The sequence below is a fragment of the Malurus melanocephalus genome, unplaced genomic scaffold, assembly GCF_030028575.1.
Source record: "Malurus melanocephalus ecotype Western Australia unplaced genomic scaffold, MMel_1.1 scaffold_13, whole genome shotgun sequence".
Classification (NCBI taxonomy): Eukaryota; Metazoa; Chordata; class Aves; order Passeriformes; family Maluridae; genus Malurus; species Malurus melanocephalus.
The window spans coordinates 4,627,336-4,651,498 of record NW_026623245.1 but is presented as its reverse complement, the minus strand read 5'-3'; the positions used below and the strand labels follow the sequence as shown (position 1 = coordinate 4,651,498).

Here is a 24,163-nt window from a genome sequence, read left to right as displayed (position 1 = left end):
CTTGCATTTCTCCAGGCATCTGTACCATCTGCATCCATGATGCTGCTGGGTTGCTGAAAGACGACGTGGTTTGGACCAGATCCTCCTCTTGGCTTAGGGCAGGCACAGCCTTATTTTCATTCCACTATCTGAAGAAGGCAGATCTGGTGGTAATTTAAGAATCATACATTATCCTAGGCTCTGAAAAGAATAATTTATGCCCTTGAGCATTTCTCAGATCTTTCAGCAAAATCAGACATCTAAAGGAAAATCTAGTTCTTYGGAGAGCCACAGGGATGAGTAATGCACCCAAGAGGAGTTGGGGTTCAGACAGGATGGGATTAACATGATCCACCAGCATGGTTTTCTCATCTGAGAATGCACTCGGGCACACCATGTTTCCTTGTTTCATAACAACCATCTGGATGTGAAAATGGGGAGATGGGAACTTGTTCCATGGCTCTGGTTTGTCTTCTCATGGGCAATACGTCACCTTGGGCTTCAGCAGAGGGTGAGCGCTGCCTTTTGTGCTGGGAGTTTGCACCACTCCCATTCCTTTCTGAAATGTCACCGTATACTGCAACAGGCCTTGGTGCCTGCAGCTCTGAAATAGGGGAAATACTCCAGGAACACCTTACCCAATGTGATCACAAGCATCCAAAATGCTTCCGTGCTGCGGTGGAACCTGCTGTTCTGTTGGGCATTTCAAGCGGTCAATGTGAAAAATTCCCAGAGCTTCCCCAGGATCTCGGTGCTTTTATGCAAGGAGTCACTGAGATAGCTTTGGGATAGGCATTCACCTTCTGCTGGGATAMCTTCTTCCCTCACAAAAAGCAACCCCAAAGCTGCCTATTAACTGCTACAGCAATGACAATTCCTACAGGAATGGAGGGGTCTATCTRCAGTTCCCTGAGTGTGTGACACTGGGCAGTCACCATTAAATAATTGACCTAAGGCAAATCTGAGATGATTTTTTATTAAAAAATAAAATAAATATCCTCTCTCCCTCCCTGCCTTACAGGAGCAATACCTCCCTGAATGTGTTGGAATACAGAGTTTCCAGTCCGTCTTCCTCGCTGAACATTTGATAGTTCATTTAAAAGAAAGAAAAAAACCCAAACAGAGCAGAGGGTTCCCTGGTGGAATGTAAGACCTCCAAAGGACTTCTGGCAGTATCTGGAGATATTATTAAGTTTTCAGACTAGGTATGCATAGCACAATAATTAGKTCCCCTGAAGAGACCCCAGTAATTGATGGAATTTTATGACATTTATTATGAAAGTATGAAATGGTTCCTCATAAAAAAATCAGTATTACATTTTTCACTCTATATTCCACTTAAGCTTAAAATCAATACTAATACATGGCTAGTGAATGCTGACACTTAAAGAAGTTTGTAGCACCAGGAGCTCACAACACTGTTTACTAATTGCTGTGGAGTTAACGAGGGGATGGAGAGCACCTTGATATGCTCATTGGCTTAGAGAGGCTGCTCAAGAAATACCCTTTGTATTCCTTTAAGAACTGTTGAAGAAATTGCCTTCTGTAACAAAGAGCTGTAAGTGTTATTTTGTAGAGCTGGTTCTTTGCTTCTGGCAGCGCTCCAGAGTGCTCAGAAACCAAGTGAACGGGGGAGAAATAGCACGTGTACCGTGCATGGGCGCTGCAAACAGAGGAGATCAAATATCAGGCATTTTGGGGCTGAGCTGGAAACAGCAGCTCAGGCAGAGGGCATGAGTGGGATTCCCTGCCTGTCATCAGAGCAGGACCAGGGACCGCTGGAAGATTGTCCTCTGCTGGGGACAGCCAGGCTGCCCCTCATCCCCTTCAGSCTGGGCATCTGCCGAGGCTGCTGCAGAGCGGCAGCTAGTGCCAGCACACGGGAAAGCCGGGAAAATGAAAGTGCAACCCGCGGGGAAGGCAGGAACCTGCTGCAGGGAGCAGTTTGTGTAGGAAAAAACCTCCTCATTTCAYATGCAGGTCATGTGCTGGTTTTCATACAACTAATGTTAATGTAGTGCTGTGTTTTGACAAACAGTATTTTGCTGCAGCTCTCTCAGTGCTTGCAAGTGATTGGAATGTGCATGAATGAGATATTTATCTGCATTAACTCCATGAAGCAAGATAATGATAATTGTGTCAAATTCACCTTAATCCATAGTGAAGCAGGGCCAGTTACACCCCAAGATTTTTACCACTGGTGTAACATCAGCAAATGCCTGTCCCTGTGCCCTGGACCCCRTCTGGCACCACTGGCAGCCACTCTSCACAGYCARTCCCAGTATGAGTGTACAGGTGAGRAGCTGCAGCATTCCTCAAATAGCTGAGAGCACCAGCATTTCCATGGAGAGCCAGATCATTTCCTTCTCATTAGTTACCTTGACACAAGAAAGTTATCACAGCTCCCCAACCTGTCACTGGTCTAAGGGAACAGGAATTTGTAAAGCCAGATAGGAGTTTTAAATTATGGCAATAAAAAATAGCTGCTTTTTATGGAAAGGGAGAGCGAATGCCCAAAGCCGGATTTCCCCAGGGAAAGCAGAGCAATTATTTTGCTGCTGCCAAGGCAATACCAGGGTGTTTTCTTCCTGTTTCTAGTGCCCTAATATAATGAAAGGAGCAAATAGCAGCAAGATGTAGGAGACACACACTGGTGAACGCTCTAATGCATGGAGCTAAATCGGGTCCTGTGAAGAGAGGCAGCGCAGGGTTTCTCGGCAGTGCAGAGCAGAGCCCTGGGGTGCTACAGCTCAGTGCCATTTCGTCACATTACTCCATGTGTGGCATCAGCCAGGTTACACAGGACAGCTTRTGCCACTCAGTGCCACCCCAAGCCCTGCCCAGGGGCCCCATCCCAGCACTCCTGCAGGTGCAGGGAAACATCTCCGGGGAGCAGGAAAGGACACCTCCCTCTCCCCTCCTCTCCAGCCGGGCCTGGCAGCTGCCTGCTGGTTTCTGTCACGGTATGGAAGGCAGCAGTGGCATGAAGGGGCTCCGTGGTCTCCTCCAGTCCATAAATCAGAGCAGCAACCAGCCCCGCTGACGGCCGGGCTGCGTTCTGGGGCTCAGCGATCAGAGGAGCACTGTGCGRCGGCGAAGTGAAAGCAGAGTGCAATATTTATTTATTGAAAGGAACACAGGCTGTTTCCTCCTTCACCAAGTCCCCTCTCATCAGGAGAGGCTTTTCACGTAGCTGGAGGAGCTGAGCTGTGCGCTGAGCTCATGGCGCTCTGGGATGGAGCCGTGTCCCGCCGCAGCCGCTGCTCCCCCCGGAGCTGTCTCCAGCTGTTTCCCCGAGGCTGACAGGCTGCGCTCCGTGACTCAGAGATGCAGCTCATCACAGACTTTACAGCTTGGCTTTGCTTCCAGCCACGGAGTTCATCTGCTCCGCTCAGCTGGTGGTGAGCTGCAAGAGCACTTGGGTTGAGTTTATTTATTACTGAGGGCTCCTGGGATGCCACAGTTTTCCTGATTTACACCCTTGGAGAGAGGTGACTCGCTTTCTGGGAGATATCCCATGTGGATGAATCATCATGCTCAGGGTTATTGGACTGACCCTGGCAATTAAGAGGACATTAGAAAGCCTTTCCAAAAGGAATCACAACCTTGAGTGATCACATGTGAAAGTGCCCTCCTGGGGGCATAAAACCTCGAAGAAAAGACCATTATACTAAGGGCAACAGATCTTAAGGCCAGGAGATGCTGTGAGATCATCTGTTCTGGCCTGTCCATCTCAATCCCCTCTGCTGCATCCATAACATCCACATGGTGCCAGTCCCTGGTGTGGCACCATCCCATTCAGCCATCATCTCCTCTTCCTGATAGTGCTTGCAATTTATCATCTCTGGCATGCAGAGATGAAGGAAGAAAGAAAAGAAAGAAGATTATRGTGTGTCTCTAACTCTCTTGCCTCCAGCTTCCATCTGGCAGCTGGTGTTATGCCTTACAGCCTCTGGTGGTTTTTCTGTGAAGCCCAGCTTTCAGCTATTGGTCTATAGCCCAGAGATTGTACAGGGCCAGTTTTCCTCTGCATTTTCCTGAAAGTGTGGTACAAAAAGTGGACAGTGTTTCCCAGCTGTAACTTCTTTCTCAGCTGAAGGCAACTCACATGTCCTGCTCACAGCTCCTGCAATCAATGCAGCAACWGTTGCCAACTAAATTTCATCTTTCCCAGGAACAGAGCAAAGTTTGATTTACACCCCCCCCTTCCCCCTGCTTTTTTTTTTCTTTTTAAATGATTTGATCCCACTTACACAGCCTGTAATCACTTATTTGAACAGGCCAATTATCCCCCAGCAGCCCAGGACACTAATTACATTACAGTTCTTGGTGGTGGAAGTTGCCAAGCTCTTCTGCTCGTTAGCCAGGCTTCCTCCATTGATACAGCAGCAAGCTTTACACTTCTCTACACATTTATCAGGTTGGCTTCAGTTTGTTCTGAATTAGAGCTTGGCTTCTCAAAGCCCTTCTACCTGGAGGGGAATCCAGCCACAAGGATTAGCACCTCCTAACACAGTCTCCTCACCATATTTTGCAGCCCACCACTCCACAAACCCCAGCCCTTTAAAATCGYATCAATAATACAGTACTTCATAAGCTTCTTTACTGTCTGCAGGCTGAACACTTGGATTTYTCATTTCTTCAGTCTTTTTTCCCTCAGATCCTCCTTTCAATCATGCTACCCCCCTCAGGATCATGGGACTGATCCTGAGGAACCTGTGAACTGAACCACTAAACCCTCCCACTGGGAGAAAAGAACTATACTCTGGAAAGCTGCACAAGCCTCAAGCCTTTCCATCTGTCCAGCAGACACCTTTTTTAAAGGGATCCTTTTAAAACCCAGACTCCCTCATTGCAGTTGGCTTCCTTAACTTCACAAGTGACCATCACTTGCTGCTTTTTGCACATGGCTGTAATTTCCTGCACTGGCCCTTTTGCTGAGCAKCTCTTCCTTCTCCTAGTGAGCCCTTGAAAAAGAGAAGATTAAGGGCAGGGCCAGCACTCTGAGGAAGGACTAGGTCTGATGATGGCTGAGAGAATCCTGCTCTGTGTGGCTTTAGGCTGGCAGATTTGGTGTGCAGCTCCTGCACACAGAGCAAAATCCAAGGCTATGATATAGTCCTTGGGGGTTTAAACCCCCACTCAGGTCTTTCAAAGGCATAGCTGCTGCCTCAAAATTATTTCCTTGGGTTCAAGTGCCCAGGCTTTAGGGGGTCTGGTTGTCCAGCCCTTCAGCCTGYTCACCCACTCCAAACTCCTTCTGCCCCAGTCAGCAATGTTCCTCAACGCTCCTCCCAACATCTCAGCTGGATCTGGCACCCTCTAGCCCTCTCCTGGAAACTTGAGTCACAGTGAAGGAAAGAGTGTAAGGCTCAGGAAGCTGAAGATCCCTTACTCCTGGCACAATGTGGCACTGGCACTGGCTATCACAGCATACAGTCTGAGGGTTAAGTGAACTCTTTGGTGAACTCTTCCCCAGCTGGCAGCAGCCAACTCCTGCTGCTGTGGTGGGACTGGTTTTCTTCTGACCGTCACCATTGGCAGAACCCCCGTGAAGCTCAGCAGCCCATCAGGCTTCTCAGAGCTGCTCAGGTGCCACTGCCTGGCCTCTGCACCTTCCCTGTGCCTCCAAACAGCTTTTCCACACATCCCAATCTGTTCCTCTCTCACTGGCAGCCAAATCAGTCTCCTGTGGCCCAGGTACAAGCACCGAGGTCGTGTGCTCAGCTGACTGTGAGAATCCTGCCTCACCGAGCCCTGCAGGAGCCGAGGGTTGTTTCCCAATCCTGCCCACGGCCTCCTGGCTCTTCCCTCTGCACTCACCACCACCATCTTTACCCTGTCCCTCAGTTTCTTGGTGCYAAACTGCCCTCCTGCCYTGTGGTTCCATCTGCTTCCCCTCAYCYRTGTCACTACACAGTAGGATTCACTAACCCCACAAACCCCACTCTTGATTTCACACCCCACTGCTCCTTTTAGGAGAAGGAAACATATCTATTTTTTTCTTTTGATTCTCCCCCACTTCCCCATTGCCATCCCAGTCTTACTCCTGTCAGTCAGGCTCACAGGCCCTGCTTTCAGCTCTGTTCCTCCCTGTCTTGCCTGCCTTCATCCTGTGCCATGTCCATCCCATGTGTCAGACCCCACTTCCCTTCTAGTRAGCAATTTGACTCCAGCTGCCTGGGAGACTATTTATTGTAACAGGTATATCCCTCRGAACACTGGATTAATATACCTGCTTATCTCTGCTCCCAGAGATAATTTTGTACATTGTAAATTAAATAGGGGAAGGGAAGTCAAAAGCCAAAGGAATAGATTTATTTTTCAATGCTCTCGGTGGAGGGCCCTGCAAAGGTACATTTCACAGCACATATATAATTGAATAGATGATGAGTGAAACAGCTGGGRCAGTGGAACAGAAGTGAAGGTGCTGTAATTTGTCGAGGCAGTTTATCGGTATGGCTGGAAATCATGTCCCAGCCCTTCTACAAAAGCTTTCCTGTCAACGAGCACATTTTCTTACCAGTTCAGTGGCTCCTAAGCACTGTTTTGTGTTTGCCATTGTTTCAGAGTACCAGCAAATGCACACTGTGCTGGGAGGGGCAGGGGCTGGAAGCACAGGCATGTGCAATTTCTTGTTCTTGGTGTGAACACAAAAGCCTGCAGGGAAATTTCGTTGCCTTCTCCTGGCATTGCCCATCCCAGCAGTGAAGGGGTCAGGGTAAGGTCTCCTGAGTCAGYTGAGGCTCTTGAGTCAATGAGCAGAGAAAACTGGTCTTGTGTTAAGAAATTTTTATTTGTCCTTTGGATCTGTAATGTAAGCACATAAAATTACAAGTGGAAGAAACATCATGCCACAAAATTGCATAGAATTTTTACAAAAATGTGAATTATGCCTCTGAAACAATCATAGATTGAGGAACCGAAAAAATATGTACATGTTAACTGGAATATTTCATCCTACTTCGAAAGCAAATCATCAAGGACTAATCAATCACAGACACTATTAATACAATGTACAAGAGCAACACTGATTTCAAAGAAAGGCAAGCAATGATGTCCCTTTAGTTATCTTTCAGTGAATGTTTAGCTAATACATGAGCATTAATTAACATAATTATGAACATGTTAAATCTAAAATGTCTGGCCTTCATTAGAATTTTTAAAATTCTGTTTATACTGCCAAAACCAAGCTATTTTCAGTAGTGTAAAGATATCTGAAGTGCACGACCTAGTTTAATATAGACAGCTCTATTCTATACAGCAGAAAGTCCACGATACAGCATTTCCACACATTCAACACGGAACAAGGCAAATACATAAAAGGCACAAGACTTGCACATCATAAAGACCCTTTTTTTCATTATCTTACTCTAGTTCAAGTAATATCAATATTAAATGATATCGGTTTCACTGAAATAGTTTGAACGATGCAAGATGTACAGGGTTACACACTACCTTACACCTGCAGAAAGTGGCACTGTACAGATATAAAAAAATGTGAGTACAGGAAATGGTCAAATACAAACGTACTGTAAAATGACTACAGCTGATAGTATATTTAATCCAACCAGTCTATTTATTTCTTATTAAATATAAATAAAAGGTTAATTGGTATTTGCCCAAGTTTCTTTGAAGACTGTGGCGAAGTCCTGGCTCCCCCGAAGTCCATGGGAAGGTCACAGATTCAAAGGAGCCAGGATTTTACCGAAAAGCCTGCGCTGTACAACKGTTTCTAGAATGCAATAGTTTCAGTTTTAGTATGAACACTGCTATCAGTTTATTCTTGTAATAATTTAGACAATACGTCATTTTAACTTTATAAAATGCAGCATTAAATCTCGACTCTACATTTTCAACGAGTGATTAAGATTGATTTCAAAGTGCAAAACTAGGATTAGCAGAGGAGTCACCTTTCCTAGCATTAAGATGAAAGTCAGATTTTTGAATTTCATGTGCACTGATTTTATCATCATAAACCAGAAAGTTTAGTTCAAAATACAATTTCCAAACAATGTGCAATTTTTCTTTCTTTCTGCTCTAAGTTTAAAAAGGAAACATCAAAATACTGTTTGTTTTCCCAGATTTGAACTTATATATATATACACCATTATTTAACTGAAAACTTAAGCTTGATTTGTATTTTATTGCTTAAATTTAAATAAAATAAGTTACTTTAAGTACTAAAATCCTGAGGGAATGGAAGTAAGGTAACTTAACTGTTACGATGTGTTAAAATGCCTGCCTAATAATTGATTGCTTTCTCYGATTGCTGTTTAATCCTAAGTAAGGCCCCCATCTTGCAAAGTGATTGTGAATGTTACTGCCAGCTCAGCTCCTGARCCCAGGGGTGCAGGAAAACACAGCTTTGCAGGATCAGGTGTCTCGAGGCAAATCTGGGGCTCCTGAGCCGGTTTCTCCTTTGCCCAAAGGCACCCCCACCACATGGCCAAGGGAGGGATCGTGCATTGGCCTGGGTATAAATCYGAATCTGTCTGAGATGTTTTGTAATTCATATTTCTGTTAGGATGGGAATCCAGAGAACAGCATTTCTTTACCTTTTCAAATATCCTGACTTTCACAATGTCTCTCCGTCGTCCGATAGAAATTTCTCAGAATGTGCTGTTACTTCTCTCACGTATATCATACAGTACACGAACTTTGATTGTTCTTATTTTAACAARTCAGTTAAACAGATTAATATACATTTTTAAATAACAGTGGTCAGGGYTTTATACTTTGCTTTTAAATTTTAGACCTTAGTAAAACTGAACCTCAGTCTTAAAAATAATGGAAGATTCTGTTAGATTTCAAATACTGTAGTCCTAAACATTTTATAATCCTATCAAATTCAGTAAGCTTAAAATATGATACTTAAAATCAATACTTTCGAGTCTGCAAAATATATATCAAATTTATATTCTAAAACTACTTTGATTTACAACACTAACACCACAAAAAGAATTCTATGATTCAATGATTATTCTATAGCAGTATAACCCAGATGTCAGCTCTCGGAAAGATTCTCTCTACTCACRTATCCCTGAAACATTTCATTTGGCCAAGAGACCACAACAACTTCAAATAGAAACATGCTGTGTGTGTATATAGACAGATGTGTGTGCACATATAGCTATATATATATATACAAACGTATATGCACTCACACAGTGTAACAAACAGACGTACACAGACACCGACAATCTCCATGCGGATTCTTCTCTCCGTTCTCCTCTTGTCCCCACAGTTCCAAGAATTTTCAGCAGCAAATATATGTCTCTCCATGTGATAAACATAATTTCAAGAGAGCAAGCCACCAGTGCTTGCAGAGCTAAAAAGGATCCAATGTTTCAGTGCAAATGTAAAAGGATGGTACGGCTGTCAAGGTGCAGTTATAAAGAAAAACAATTAAGTACTGTTGTAATATTCACCAGGATCTCTATTAGTTTGGAGCACTTTGCACTGGCACTCCAAAAGGAAATCTGCACACATTTGTCTCTGTACAATACACTGGTCTTCATTAAACATTCTTAACAGTGAACATGGCCAGAAAATTACCCATTGTAAATTGGCCAAAAAAAAAAAAGAAAAATAAAGAGAAGAGAGAGGTTAACATATTAATTTTCCCATTACAACTGCACTAAGCTTTAGAATAATAATCAGATGAAGAATGAGAATGAAGACCTTTGCAGAATACGTTTTATAAAATGTTCCTTTGGGGAAATGTGCACTTGAATGCAGATTCCTCCTGCCTCCTGAAGCGCTCCGGCGGCAGCTCACCCCKGGAGAGCGGAGACAGGCAGTTGGGAATGGTGTGCCCTGGCACACTGATTGTTTCTTGGGCAGTTAAAAAGTAGTATCAAACACTTTTTCTTGATTTTCTTCTTCCAATTCTTCTTCACTTTGTGGAGGTTTATGATTTGATTTTCCACTGTCAGATGCCAGGCAAGAGGGGGCAGAACTGTGGTCTCCATCTTCAATGATTTTCCCTTTCATGGCTTCCTGTACGAACTCCAGAATTTCCAAAGGCAGTCTTTTGAATTTGTCTTGATATTCCTGATCAAGTTCCACCTGCAACTGCAACAAAAGAGAACAAGCTGTCTTCAGGTGTATCTAATGTGACCGGTGCTACAGGATGGGGAAAGTACCACACCAGGCAGGAGGGGAATCAACAACGCATTTTTGCACAATTCAAGAACGTATTCCCTTCTTTCCCGTATTAGCACCACGCATCCAAAGTGCCTATTAATTTCCATGCAATCATTGCAAAGCTGGAGGAACGTGCAGTCATAAGGCTGGTTTTGGGTGCCATCCTTGGGTACCCAAACCCTTAAAATACATGTGGATTTAACCGTACCGGTGTCCATACTCCCACTGGCTTTGACAAGACCCCACTCAAGTGTAGTATGGATCACAGATAAGCCTTTGAAAGAGCAAGGCCTTCATTGAGCTTCAGGTAGTTAATCACACATCAAACACACCAYGAACATTGCTCTGAAAACAATAAAACAACTTTTGCCAGATTTCTTGGGTTGGAGAAACCATTAGGAAAAAGTCAGTTGTCAAAGGGAGTCAGAGAGGGAGGGAAAACAAGTTAAATTACATTTCTTAGGGCTAGATCATGGAAARTTACGTTATCAGATTAATGCAGAATGTGTCTTGGACATTACTGGGGAAAACGTGTCATACCATCAACAGGATGCAAAAGGCATGCAGAAAGAAATCTGGCTATCAGTCTTCAGGAAGCAGTGGGTCCTTTCCCAGTATTTATTTGTATAGCCTTTGTTTTTAGTGCCCATATTAGGATCTGCATGATCCATTATTTTAAAAACATTAATGTGTAYGAAAGTTTCAACTGAAGACAAAGCCAATTTTTTCACCATGACCAGTATGAGCACAGCAGGAAGCAAAAGGGGTGAGTTCCAAAGCCAAACTCGCTCCATCTGTCCGTCCATCCATCCATCCATCTACCCACCTTCTTCAAAAGAGGGAGTCAGGTTCTGCTAACTGTAGCTGCAGCAGTTTTGCAATAGTTTCTTAGGCARTTGTGTTCTCAGCTATGTATTTTTCCAGGATTTCCAGGATAGAGGTGCTAGGAATTCTGATCCTTCAGCTCTGTGCCTGAATCTACCCTACACAGTTTCAGGTCTCCATCCTACTGCCACAGCTCTCAACAGGCAATTTGAATTTTCACTTGAATATTAGCTTCTTATCCTAGTCTTAACCATCCTTGACCTGTCCACACACACCATRTGACTTCATCACTACCCCTCCCTCTGAGCCCTTCCAATCCCATTCCCCATGCTTCTGTCCTGGTTTTCACCCTGCATCTCTGACTTTATTTTTGTGAGGTCTCTTCTCCTTTCTCCTGATGTGCAAATCAATGTCCTTAGCTCACCCGGTCTAGTTCTACATTCCTTAATTAGACCAATTCTGCAGCTTTTCTTCCTCAAGATCTAAGATCTGTCTTTTTCCTTCTGGTTTCCCTGCTAAAGCTCTTTTCCTGCCTTCTTTCTGACAATTTTCCTGATGTCCTGGCCTCGGTTTTCTACCTCAGATAAAAACCAAGTCTGAGGCACAAACAGTTCATGAAAACACACTCTGCCTGTAAAACATGTATTTCTATCCACTRGAAATGTATAATTATTACTGTGGTAGTTAGTCACTACATAACACCCTTCTTGTTCTGGACCTCTTTGTTTTCTGGCTTTATGTCGAGATACAAATTTCTGAAGGTCTCTTTTATCTCCATTTTGCAAACACTTCCATAAGTACAGGCATTACCAGAGGAACAGTGCCATAGGGTGGCTGGTGGAGAAAACTGAAAAAGGATGCTGATCATCCCTCCCTGCCCTGCTCAGCACAGCCCCAGGACTCCCCTCCTGCTGCCCAGGGAGCTCCTCAGCCCTTGGATGAGAGATCACATCCAGGCTGGTTGGAGTGTTGGCAGCACCACATGGTGCAGTCATGCTTGGGGCTACAGCTCATGGCTAAATACCTGCACTGCTTAAAAACCACGAGTGTCCAAGCCAGAGATGAGCTGCTGCATTTCCCCCAGCTCATTGTCATACATGGCATTCCTGAATTTGTGAATTTTGGGCACCTCAGGAATAGAAGGCAAGTCAGGGAAAGTCTCCTGGCTCTCAATTTCCTTCAGAAYCTTGATTTGCTTAATTAGGTTTAAGAGCAAAAGAAATCTTTGAAATCCCTCAGAAACTGAACGTTATCTGAACCCAGTGCAACCATAAGCATGTTGTTAGATAACAATTGTGTCTAATATTCTCCTCCTAAAGCGCCTCCAGTGGCTAATCCCCCCTAAGTCGAGCACTTAATAGAAATGACATGAATCTGGAGCTCCCTTTCTGTCTCCAGAGACAGTCTATATAGATATCTAATCATGAGAAGGTTGAAGTTAGTGGAGAAGGAGCAGACAGTAGACAAAGAGGGTTGATTAAAACTGCAACAGTGTGTAAAAATWAAGTTTTCTTTTTGATTCCAAAAGTACAGGCAGTCCTTCCCTTKCTCAGAGCTGACAAGCCCCTCAAATCCCACCCATTCCCTGACCCCGAAGCTACCACACAAAGTTAAAGAGACACRTTGCCTGCTTAAAACCAGTTGCCCTAAAAAATCCAGCTGTTTTTCTTTTAAAAGCCTTGAGTGTCCTTCTGTGTCTTTATAGGGACACTACAGCTCATGGCCATGGATGGAAAGCTGCCCTCCCAGCAGCAGCAGTAGGACACACATCCCTTATTTGGCTTGCTGATGGCAACACAAAGTGCTGCATTGGTGTGGAAGTAAAAAACTCTCTGCTCAACCAGCACCTCACCAGACTCCACCCCAGCATGGCCTTCCTGCTCAGTTTGCTGTCCCCTTGGATTCCTTCCCATCACAAGTCCCCTACCCCAATTTCTCTGCTYTCTAGCTACTGAACAAGGTGACCTACACTTGCTGTTAGGATTTTGGAGTCAGGCAAGGGGGGGAAGTGAGACCGATGATTGGCTGGGYAGATCATTATCTGGACTGCTGTCCTCATTAACACGTAACAACCTTCTCCTGTTATCTCACCATCTGCCCTCTGTCCTAACTCCCAACAAAAACATCATGAATGTCACCCCCACGTGGCTTTAGTGTCCCACAGCTGGACATGGTATTTCTTGTTCAGGCAGCTCTCACTCCCATGTACTTTACTGACAAACAATGAGTTTATACTTTACAATTCAGAGCCATCTTTAGGGGGTTGCAGTGGGGTCCTTGGGTTCAGGACATGAATGTGTCAGTCACTCTTGATGTCTGTACCCAGAAGCTCTTGAGTGTGTGCTTCAATCTACCCRCCCTGTGATTTAGTACCTGGCAGAGCAAGTTAAAAAGTGATGTTCACATCAGCTTTTCACCAGAACTGCCCTGGTTCTGAGGTTGTACTTGAGGTGCACCCCATCATGTGCACCTCAAGTACAACCAAGAGAGTCCTGAGCAGAGGGACRGGACACCAGCAGGGCTTTACAAGAGAGCAGAACTCCTGGTGTCCAGCCAGCTGCCCAGCTCATGGGCTCATGTTCCCTCCCAATTCAAAGGGCTCTGGCATCCTCAGCTACAACTGCTTTCCAAAAAGGGTCATCAGTCAGGRAAAGGCCTTGCAGCCCTTCCTTGGAATGTGGGAGGGGAAAATGATTATGGCTGTTCAGCTTAAAGCAAGGAAAACATACTCAGAAAAGGAAACAGATGGTATTATTTGTATTATTCATATTTATATTTATACCTAGCTGTTATTATTAAAACTGTYGAATTAACAGTGTGACAGAGCACTAAAAGCAGTGACTGTGATCARTAAAGGATTACAGAAGCAGAGGTTGTGGGTTCAGATGCTCCTGACCAGGCCCCTGTAGCCTTTTGCATGCTTGCAATGTGATCTAATGAACTTGTGTTTCTCCCAAGAACAAAAATAAAGCAATCACGTGGGAAACGCGGTGTGCTGCCAGCACAAGTGACCAGGAGGGCTTCAAGACGAGAGGTGGACACCCAGCTGGCCCTGCTTCCCTGTCACCTCCTCCCCCGCACTCCGGCGCCCGAGGGAAAGGGAAATTGGGGGGAAGCACAGCCAGCCCGTCTCCCTTCCTGCCGCTGCAGCACCTTTGAAGTGGGCAGTATGAACATTGCTGCTTCTTCCCCTTGTACCTTGAGAAAGCCCTTTCGGAAGTCACCAGCCCCAAACAGCTTTCTGCTCTCTTCCGTCCCCACACAGCTTGGGACACCGCATGCTTGGCCTGTGACCTCGGAGCATCCTTCTCTTGGTGTTACAGCTCATCCCATGCAAAACCAACCCACTTCCACATGCATTGGGATTCATTCCAGCTCACGTGTTTTTTTTTAAAATATATTTGCAACTCAAAAATAATGTTAAGGGTCGCTACTTGAAAGCATCTAGAGAATTCATCTTCAGCCAAAAACGTTTGGAGAAAATTATCTACGAAATACAACTAGTTACATGTTTTGGTGGAAAAAACCCACCAAAATGCAGTTTTGCTGAATCAAAAACATTAATTATGGCCRTATTTGTTTTGATGAAGTTCTTCYACTGCAAAAATTTGGTATGACTCCAGATAAGTCACTTTTTTACGTCTCAGATTTTTCCATTCCRCTGGGAATTTTTTTCTCTAAGGGCAGCTTTTTGAGTTTCGTGGTTTTGTTATATCTCCTTTTAAATTTATCTTATTTTGTTTTCCAGATCACTTTCTTTTCCTGAATGATGCAGTGAATTATGAATGGAAAATTATGCAAATATCCTGGCTCAACAATYCAGGTAAAAATAGACTCCCAGGACTAAACAGTTTTGTATTTCCAAAGATTTCTGACCTTTCCAACAGCAAACTCTTTATTCTCATTTTTTTTCACAACTTTTGAGTTAAGATTTCAAATGTGAAACGTTCTAAAGTTGTGTGATTTCCCCTTGATGTAGAGGGCAGCAAAATATATTAAAAAATGACTCTTTTTGGTATTTGGATAGTGTGTTTATACAAAAGTTGAAATGTGATACTTCTTTGTATCCATAATTACTGTGGCACTACCCACATGCAGGATATTATTTAATTCCACACAGACAGTACCTGCTCTTTTTGTTTTACTGATGAGAAACTCAACTGCATTCATTTCTTCTGTGCAATTTCAGCAGAATGTATTTCGACCAGAGGCAGTAACTGGTCACTACACAATCTGGAACAAAAGCGGGGCTGCAACTTCCCCAGGGAATTTCTGTTTAGCAGAGCTCCCGTTTTCCTTATCACATRTCATTGGAAAAGTTTATTTTGTTAACACCAGCAACACTGATATTTTCAGTGGTCAGTGAAACCATCTTGCAACAGCAGCACTGGTCTGAGATTGGGGCCCCTTTCACTCCTCCCCTCCTTCTCTAAATCTGCTAAAGCTACAAATACTTTTCTTCCTGCAAAAATTTGACCCATGCGCCTAAAGATAATTTTAAATAGAGGATTTGGGGCTTTWAAACCTGCATCAGACAACAAAAATGCATAATGTCAGTGACCTCAATTTAGCTTCCAAAATAGCACATAGAGGACTCCCAGATTAAGGGTACAGAGAGCAAGAAGGCTGYTGTTCCTCTGCTTTTCATTTTCAGAGCTTACTTAATTAGAAAGCCATTCTGGAGGGATAGAGCATTAAAAGACATATGAGTAGCAAGAACTGTTAAAAGCAGATGGAGGCTCAGTAACAGGGAGAGTGAAATTGAGGAACAGAGCTCAGGGATCAAGTGATTTATAGGCAGCAATTTTTGTTTAATTGGAAACAGTAGGAGCTCCTTATTAAGGACCATGTTATTCCCTCCACTAAGCAGATTTCTGCTGGGAAGGCAAAGGAGTAACCACTGCTCAGTTGTCCTCATGCCTCAAGGCCACAGTCCCTCGGCAGCACTCGGATGGAGACGGGGCTGTCAGGTGACAATGTGAGGTTTGAGGGGACTCGGGACCTTTCCACAACTGGCATGACCATCTCTGCCCTCTGGAAAAATGGCCTGAACACAGCAGCTGGGAGCAGCAGGTTCTTGGGAAGCTGTTTGCCCGGGCCTGGGAAAGGAGTTAACTCTGCATGTGCAGAGGRCACCTAAATGCTCTTTTTTTCTCCCAGTGACATCAAACAAGTGCATAAAGGGACGTGCCACCATGTTAACATTTGGGCTTAACACAGGTTAAGGATGACATTGCTAACCCTGAAATGAAGCTACTCAGGTAGCCAAGGTTCTCTCTCAGAAGRTGTGGGAGTGTAGAATCATTAAGGAGATCCTAAGGGCACTCGGTGTCTGAGGCGGCACAAGGAACAGCACGGCACCAGGTAAACAACAGCAGGAAATGTCTTCATGCTGMCTGAAAGCTCCCATTAATGAGCCCTGTCCTCACACAAGGACATCTCTGCATTTTCCAACAATGGTTACTTTTCAGACCRTGAGAGACACGAGGCACACTGACCCCCAGACTCCTTCTCTGCCTCCCCACCGGAAGGTGATGCTCCCCATGTCCTTCACAAGGATGAACCCACCAGGCCGCTCTCCCCATCCCATAAAGACTCTGTGCTGTTCCTGAGACCAGGGCTGCTGGCTCAGCCATGGTTTGGACTGATCCACTATTGCCCCCCTGCCCTCCCATGCCAACAGGCTGCACAGTCCAGACACTCTCCTTGGAAAAATCCCCAGCACTCACCTGAAACACGTCAGGAGCCACGGAGCAGATAACACATCCYGTGTTATCTCCCCTTGTGCAGACACTCCCCCTCCCACTGCCTCCCTTATCTGCCATGTTTCAGCTCAGTGTCTCTTCCTATTAAAGCTGAGGTGATTTGCTCTGCCTCCCCGAGGGTACAACAAGTCCTCACATAAATGAGTCCCTTCAGTATCTGCTGTCTCAAGGCTCYAGACTGTAACCTTGGGGTCCCCATCAATCTGTGTCTCTGCCTTTATTAACTGGAACCTCAATTAAACCAATGGGACCTCGAGGAAACCTGGGACCTGGGCTACTGGATTTTTAACACTCTAATAAGGAAACTCATACCTATTTTCTGTACAGCAAACCAACATTTACTCCAGTAGCTTATTAAAAATGAATATTTGGGTGATGGGATGCCCATCAGTGCTCCCCAAATAATACACATACTAAACAAACACCTCACAGTACCTCTGCTGAAACCTTTTGGGTTAGAGAAGGCCCCTCCAGCAAAAGCCTAAACTGGMATTTGTATTATTAGCAGCAATTTCAGATCTCTTGCATTTTCTTTAAAGAAATAATTTTGRGAAATAGCTTGTACTGAATTCTACAGGAGCATTTTTTCACAGTAACTCTTGTTTCCTGTTCTTCAAAAGTACGGCAGTTTATTCTCATGCAAAGCTCTGCTCTGTGTCTTGTAAGCTGCACACTCGGAATTACTCCTCTTTCTGATGATTATTTCATGTAACAGTTTGCTTTTGTGGATAAAATGCTTTCTTAAGCTGTCAAGTGGCTCTTAGACGACTCCATAAATGCGTGACCTATGCACTTTATGATACATATGAATAAAAATAATTTGAGCTAGAATGAACAGGAAAAAAAAAAACCCTTTCTATTRGCATTTTAAGACTAGATTCTCAGATTCTATTCTTTTTTATCATCACTGTAATAAGCTATCTTCACTCTAAGCAAAGGAGAATCTGCTCAATTTCYATGGAATAAATCCAGAGAAACTCCACTGAGGGCTCATCTATCAGCAGATACAGCCCTTAGTTGTTTGGGGTGGATCCAGGGTAAATAACTCAAGTGACAAAGCTCAAAGAGACCTTCTTAACTGGTCCTATTTTAAAGTGCTGTTCATATTTTGGATACTGCAAAACAAACAAACAATCAAAAAAAGGAAAATCAGTGCAGCCATTACCTTCTAACAAGCCATTTTTTCCACTTCCACAATGCCTCCAAGGCAGTCTGTAAACAGGCAGCTGMCTGTCCAACTGCACAAGCCTTCCAAGAGTAGCAGTATTGTAATTCCCATATCAAGAGGTCATGACAGTCCCTTGGAAACCCATTTAAATGACATCTTGAAGCTACAACAGCAACAATATATTTCAGAAATATTTCAAATTCCAGGCAGACCAGAGAAAATGGGACTTGGAGCTGTGCAGCACTRTGGCAGCAGAGCAGGATGTCCCCAGCGGGCCATGGAATCTGCAGRGCCACTTAATATATAATGTCCTTTGCCTAAAAGTGGTGCTGTCCCACAAAGAAAGAGATTCGGGCTACTTTTGAAAGAGGAGAAACAAGAAAATAAAGTTTCAGGTGCTGAAGGCCTCCTATGTGAGTGCTCAGGAGCTGATGAAGTATGGGTCTGAAAAAAAGGTGGTGGAATTCACAGCACAGCTTTTAGATCCTCACCTAAACTGAACTCTGAATTGGGTTTAACAAGCACTTCCCAGTCCCTCACATCCACCTTGCTAATAGATAATGATGGTGTTGCCTGTGTCTGACTCTTGGCAAGACATTTCTAACAGGTCCCATCAGTATCACAGAAAATTCTCTCTGAGCACAGAGATTTCTCCTCAAATACAACAATGAAAAGGAAATAAATAATCTATTTCTCCATCTCTCTCTAGTGGCACCACTCAAAGGAAMAGGAACAGTTCACCCTATGATTAAGTCTGGCACCTCCTTTCACTGCCATACCCTGCTCTGCCCTTCCTGCTCAGCCCCGACTCTCAAGCCTGTTTCAAGTAATAAGAGCTCCAAACACACACTGAGCTCTGTGTCTCTTGAGACAGCACCTTTCTTGAGGTACACACTCACTGTAATTTCCATGTCACTGGTAATTGTCAGGGAACTGCACAGAGGTTTAGAAGTAAGCCATCATTAGCTCAGAAATAATCACACTGATAAAGCCTCTGCTGCACTTTGAAGTTTACCTTGCACTGGCTGTAGCTCTCCATRCCAGAGAGCCTCTGCAGGATGGAGCCTCACTGAAAAATTACTAAGCACTCAGTCCTTCTCCTAATAYCCTGTTAAAACTGAATGTTTTTAGACTAGAAAGCAAGCATACTCTGAATAAAGATCAAAGCCTTAGAAGTTTCTTTGAAAATCTTTTCAAGTAGTTGCAGTTCTGTAATCCCTTGTAACAATGAAGGCTATTCCAAAATATTTCCTAACTCATTAACAACATGAATCTGGCTTTCCCTTTACTATTAGCAGAGWCTTTTGCATTGACTCTCCCCAAATAATGAGCCAATTTAGTGACAGACCCATTATTTTTTCAAAATAACAGGCTAATGAAAAAAAATCCATTCACRATCTGGCAGAAGTTGAACAGTGGAGAGAGAGCTGTTATCCCTCATTTTCCATCTTCCAGAAATGATGGCTCAGTATTTTGGCCTTTTTACATCCAAGTGTCAGGGAAGTTTTGAGGCTGAGTTTAACAATGACAAAAAGCTGGGACCTGATTCAAATTTATGTGTTGATGTATATGTTCATTATTATCTAATGGCCCTCAAATGGAGATGTATCATTGCTACTGAGGACTCTGAGCCTGCTAAGTTTACGGAGGCTCTGTGTTTATATACTGTGATTATCTTCRCATCCGTCTGTTTCCACCATCAGTTCATCCATATATCCACCACTTCTCCTCGTTTCATACTGTATTACTCAATACACTTGTTTTTTTTTTCTTTTTTACTTGAGAAACAAAATTAGTGTAGAATTTTAACTGCAACTATTAAAAACTTTGAAGCTTAACGTAAGAGCGACTCTAACCAGAGGTTCAACCTAATTAAAAACAGCCTGAAGGTTTTTACTTCCTGATACTACATTGAGCTTTAAAGGAAAAAAACCCTCCTATTGTTGTCTATACTGCTATTACTGGATTAAGCAGTACTATGCAGTGGGAGTGTAATGGAGCCATCCTCATGATTAAATTCAAGGGATTAATATTTCAGTTCAGTTGTTTTTCATTTAAACATTTTCTCCAAAATTCATATTAATGCTGACTGCGGCAAACTCTCTAATCACCCATCAAGTTTAAATGACCCATGCAGGAAACTTCATTTCAGTGATGTTCAGCAAGCATCCCACAATGCAAAAATTGACATATAARGTAATTTCATCAAGCCAGATCAACAGAACAAAGCCCACCCCACTGCTGCCCAGAGCAGCTTGAACTCATGCCTGGTAAAACACATCCCCAAAGCTCTCTACAGGACAGTGACTGGCTTTGATGGGGTTTGGATCTACAGTTTGGATATTGAGCCACACAAGTACAGATGCGAACTGACCAGATCAACTGGAGGAACTGCTGGCACAAAGGGCATGAACTGCTTGCTCCTCACCCAGCAGAGATCTGGGAAAAAAACTGCCTCCAAGTAAGAGGTGGAAAAGCCATTTCAGTGGCTCAGGATTTTCACCGGAAAAGCACTCTATTTTCTATTTAATCAAACTGCAAGGCAKGGAGGAGTCTAGGAAAAGGGACCAGGTTGCTGCTAAAACCCAAGCCTGCTCCAACAGACAAGAGATAACAAATTCCCACAGAGAAAGGCAGAAGCCTTCCTCACATCCAGATCTTGCTCTCTTTGTGTACAACCTGAACTGAGTTTCTGTTCAGCACCTGAGCTCCATGAAGAAGGGAAACCACTGAGGGTGTTTTTCCCTCCTGATGCTGCTTCTGGGTGAGGAGCTGCCACCCTGTTTATGCTGCAGCCCAACCAGCCTCACACCCCCTTCTCAGGTGAGGTGGGCTTTGTTTGGTGAGCTGCTGGGACAGAAAATGTGTCACAGTGCCTATGTCGGAGCCTGTGCCATGGAACACTTTCCATCTTGCCAAGCAGCTGGACATCTGAGAGTCTTCTTGAACACATCTCTTAATGATGTTGCCATTGAGTTCTGGGTCAGGCCTGGCTGGTGCCAGAAAAAGGGATACACACATTCCCTCAAAGCCAGCAGAGATGGGATAATAAAGGACATAAAAACTTAAAACTACTCAGAGAATCAGCTCCTCTGGAGCCTCCTGTCCCCACCCCACAGCACGAGAAGGTCCCTTTGGGGCCTCCCCCACACCTCAAGGCCACTACAGAGCCCTGAGCTTTTCCATTGACACCACTGTGTGCTGGATCTGGTCCCTGGCTTCTCTCCTCCTGAAGTTAATACAGTTCACCAAAGTTTAGTTCACCAGAGGGTCAAGCCTGAACTGAGATAAATCTCATGGAACTTCACTAAGCCCTTTGCTTTTTTTTCCACTGAGAGGCATGCCATCAAAATGCCTAACATGATCCCCCTAGAGCTCCACTTTGTTTTTAATCTGATTTCATTTATGTGTATCACTATCRGTAGCTTCTCTCTTGGAAAGGTTTTGCACCATGCAAAACCTTATTTAAGAAAAGAACACTGGCAGTAGAACAAAAGCTTTTTCCATTGCAAGAACTTATCTTTTTAATGCTCTGTCAGTGTTTTATTATTATTTTGGTACTTGACATCTTCCAAAAGCATTAAAAAGTTCTTGAGAGGTCTTACAGCTTTACAGTGTGTTCTCTGATGCCAATTCTGATCACAGTCTAGTTGAAGATAAGTTTAATGAACACTAGAAAAGGCCTTTCATAAGTGATCAAGTGATTTGAAGAAGCAAAAGAGTACTTTAAAAACACACATTTCTCGCTTTAAAGCCCTTTTTAAAAAATGTGTAGAGCACACATCTCTGTTGAGAGCACCAGAAATTAATCTGGAACTTAGGGAGTATTTATTTCAAATGATGGTAGAGAATATCAGAAATAAATGAGATTATTAACTTGCAAAAACACCTTTTAGAACAACGACTATAAAATATCATCTTTTCCTCATCTCAAGGAAATTTTTTAGAACTAGAGAAATACAGACGGACATTAGATTTAGCAATGGAGAGTGAATAATAAAGTCATCTGCTACTCTAAGTAACAGTAAAAAGATTATTCTGAGTTAGTTACAGAATTATTCCTAAAAAATTCTTATCACTTATGTTATTTAAACTTTCTTACATATCAATTAGTTTGAAATAATAAGTCTTTAGGCTATCCATTAATTGCAGCACTGTTGGCACGATCTGTATTTAAAATTATGCAATGAAAATTAAGCTGAAGCACCAAGCTGTCTTGGCTAACAAAAAAGATTTTTTCAGCCCTTCAGATAGAGAAGGAGAGATAATGGGGGCACTGAATTCACAGGAGAACTYGTTCTCAGTTTACAGTTCTCTGCTGTCACACGCTGACACAGCCTTGGAAGCCACAAGCTTTAAAAGGCCTGGGTTGAACCTGCAGTGTTGCCTTTCCAGTGCATCCATCTTCCCATTGATCAGCACGGCTGCTCTCAGGCAAAAGGGAAAAGAGCTCCCGTGATTAATGCAAAGGAAAKGCAGCAACATACAGAACCTGGAGGGGAGCTGCTTAAAGACATTCTGCACAGGATAATTACAAATGCAATGGATGGGGRATTTAAATTGTGAATTCACTCTTTCAGAAGTCAGGGGGAGGCTGGTGGCAGAGGAATATCTGGTCCACACATCAGGAGAAGACACCAGGTTTAATTTCTCCTGCTGTTATGGCTCAAGGATCCCCAAGAAGCATCCAAACCACGCTTTTAAGTCTTCCTGTCTTTGCAGAGCAGATGTCTTAGGACAACTGAACATCTCTTGTCTGGTCATATTTCACTTCAMAGATACACTGAAGCTACACTTTGGCATTTGTCCCATTTGGGCTGGCTCCTGTCAGAGCACAGCAGGGACTGCCACGTCTGGCACAGGAATACTGACCAAGGAAAGTGGTAACTTTAAAAAAGTGCAGCCATTCCTCGGTAGGTTGTTTTCCCAAACCCTCCATGCCTGCAGCACACATGAGTCAAAGATAACACTCAGCTGGTTCAAAAAGATCTTGGGAATGGCATCTTCCTGCCACAGAAATTAGAATTAAAGCAGCTCCAGAAATATTCTGATGGAGGGAACCATACCTGGGAGAGAGACTTCTTTAAAGCCAGACCAGCCACCTCAGCACAACATCTGTCAGCCTCTGCCCACTCCAGCAGCAGCTCCCTGACTGTCTCCTGCATCCTACAATTTATTGTACTTTTAAATAAGGAAAGGCAGAGCATCCTCCTCCTAATATTAACAAGCTATAGGGAGGAAACAAGGGTTGTACTGAGTCAATCCTCTTGTGACAGGTCGGTGTGCTTATGGATGCATAAACACACACATGAAAAAGGGAAATATCTGAACATTTGTAAGTACATCAATATAATGACTCCACTGGCATAAACACGGGGTTTGTGGGAAAAAAAAAATCATGTTACTGAAATATTCATACAAAAGATGCATTTTGTTCAGGGAGGACAGGTACAAAGATGATCTTTGGTGAGGTATTTATCGAAGATCTGTATTTTTCTTTGTGATCTCAACCTGCTATGGATCTCTGGGCAATGACAGAATCGGACATGAAAACACGCTGTGGGCACCTCTGCAGCATGACTGGGTGGTGAAGCTTTACTTACTTTTCAAAATGAAATTCAGGAGGGCACAGAGTATTTCAACTTCTGAGCAGGCAACATCCCTATATACAGTATGTTCTCTCTACTGATGACTGGATGGGAGAACAGACACCTCTTTCCCATAAAGGGTAGCGACCTGTGAGCATGCCTATTGCTTTTCCACATTATATCAATTCCTGCAGTAGGATGCAACAGAGAGGATCTTATGTAAATCCTCAAATATGGTTTATATTACYGAATTAAATCTGCTTATGAGTTGAAACCATTACATGGCAGCTGATATTACAAGAAATTAACTCCAGTCTTAAAAAGAAAATCACTTCAAAAGTAAAAAAGCTAAGTAATAATTTAAAAATTGGAATTAATTTTCAACCAATTAGTATTTTCAAGTGGGAGCTGCAGTAGTGCCTGTCTGAATACAAATGGGAATGAAGGGTACTCCAGGCCAAGAGGAGGCGTTAACACTGACATGGAACTGGGGAGAAGTCACTGCAGAATTTATTCCTTTATGGCATGGAAAGCACGAAGCCCTGCTCAGAATCCCAATGATTCCCAGGCAGAATGATTGACAGGGAGTTCTCATTCCCAGGAGATCCTACAGTTTCCATGTTACTCAGCATTACAGTCTGGTCTCACCCACCTCCAGCACATCCAAGCTGTGTAGTGGAAGGTGGATT

The 24,163-nt window shown here is 43.6% G+C and overlaps 1 protein-coding gene across 2 annotated transcripts in view; it reads right to left on the bottom strand.

The window, feature by feature from the left end:
• Positions 1-6,739: 6,739 nt before the first annotated feature.
• PLCB1 (phospholipase C beta 1) overlaps positions 6,740-24,163 on the bottom strand; it is a 331,455-nt gene continuing 314,031 nt past the window's right edge. Inside the window, exon 32 of one of the 2 annotated variants that reach the window (XM_057382807.1) lies at positions 6,740-10,056. In XM_057382807.1, coding sequence (XP_057238790.1) covers positions 9,826-10,056 — 231 coding nt within the window. In that variant the 3' untranslated portion in view covers positions 6,740-9,825. The remainder of the gene's footprint in view (positions 10,057-24,163) is intronic. The other variant, XM_057382818.1, reaches the window with a different exon arrangement.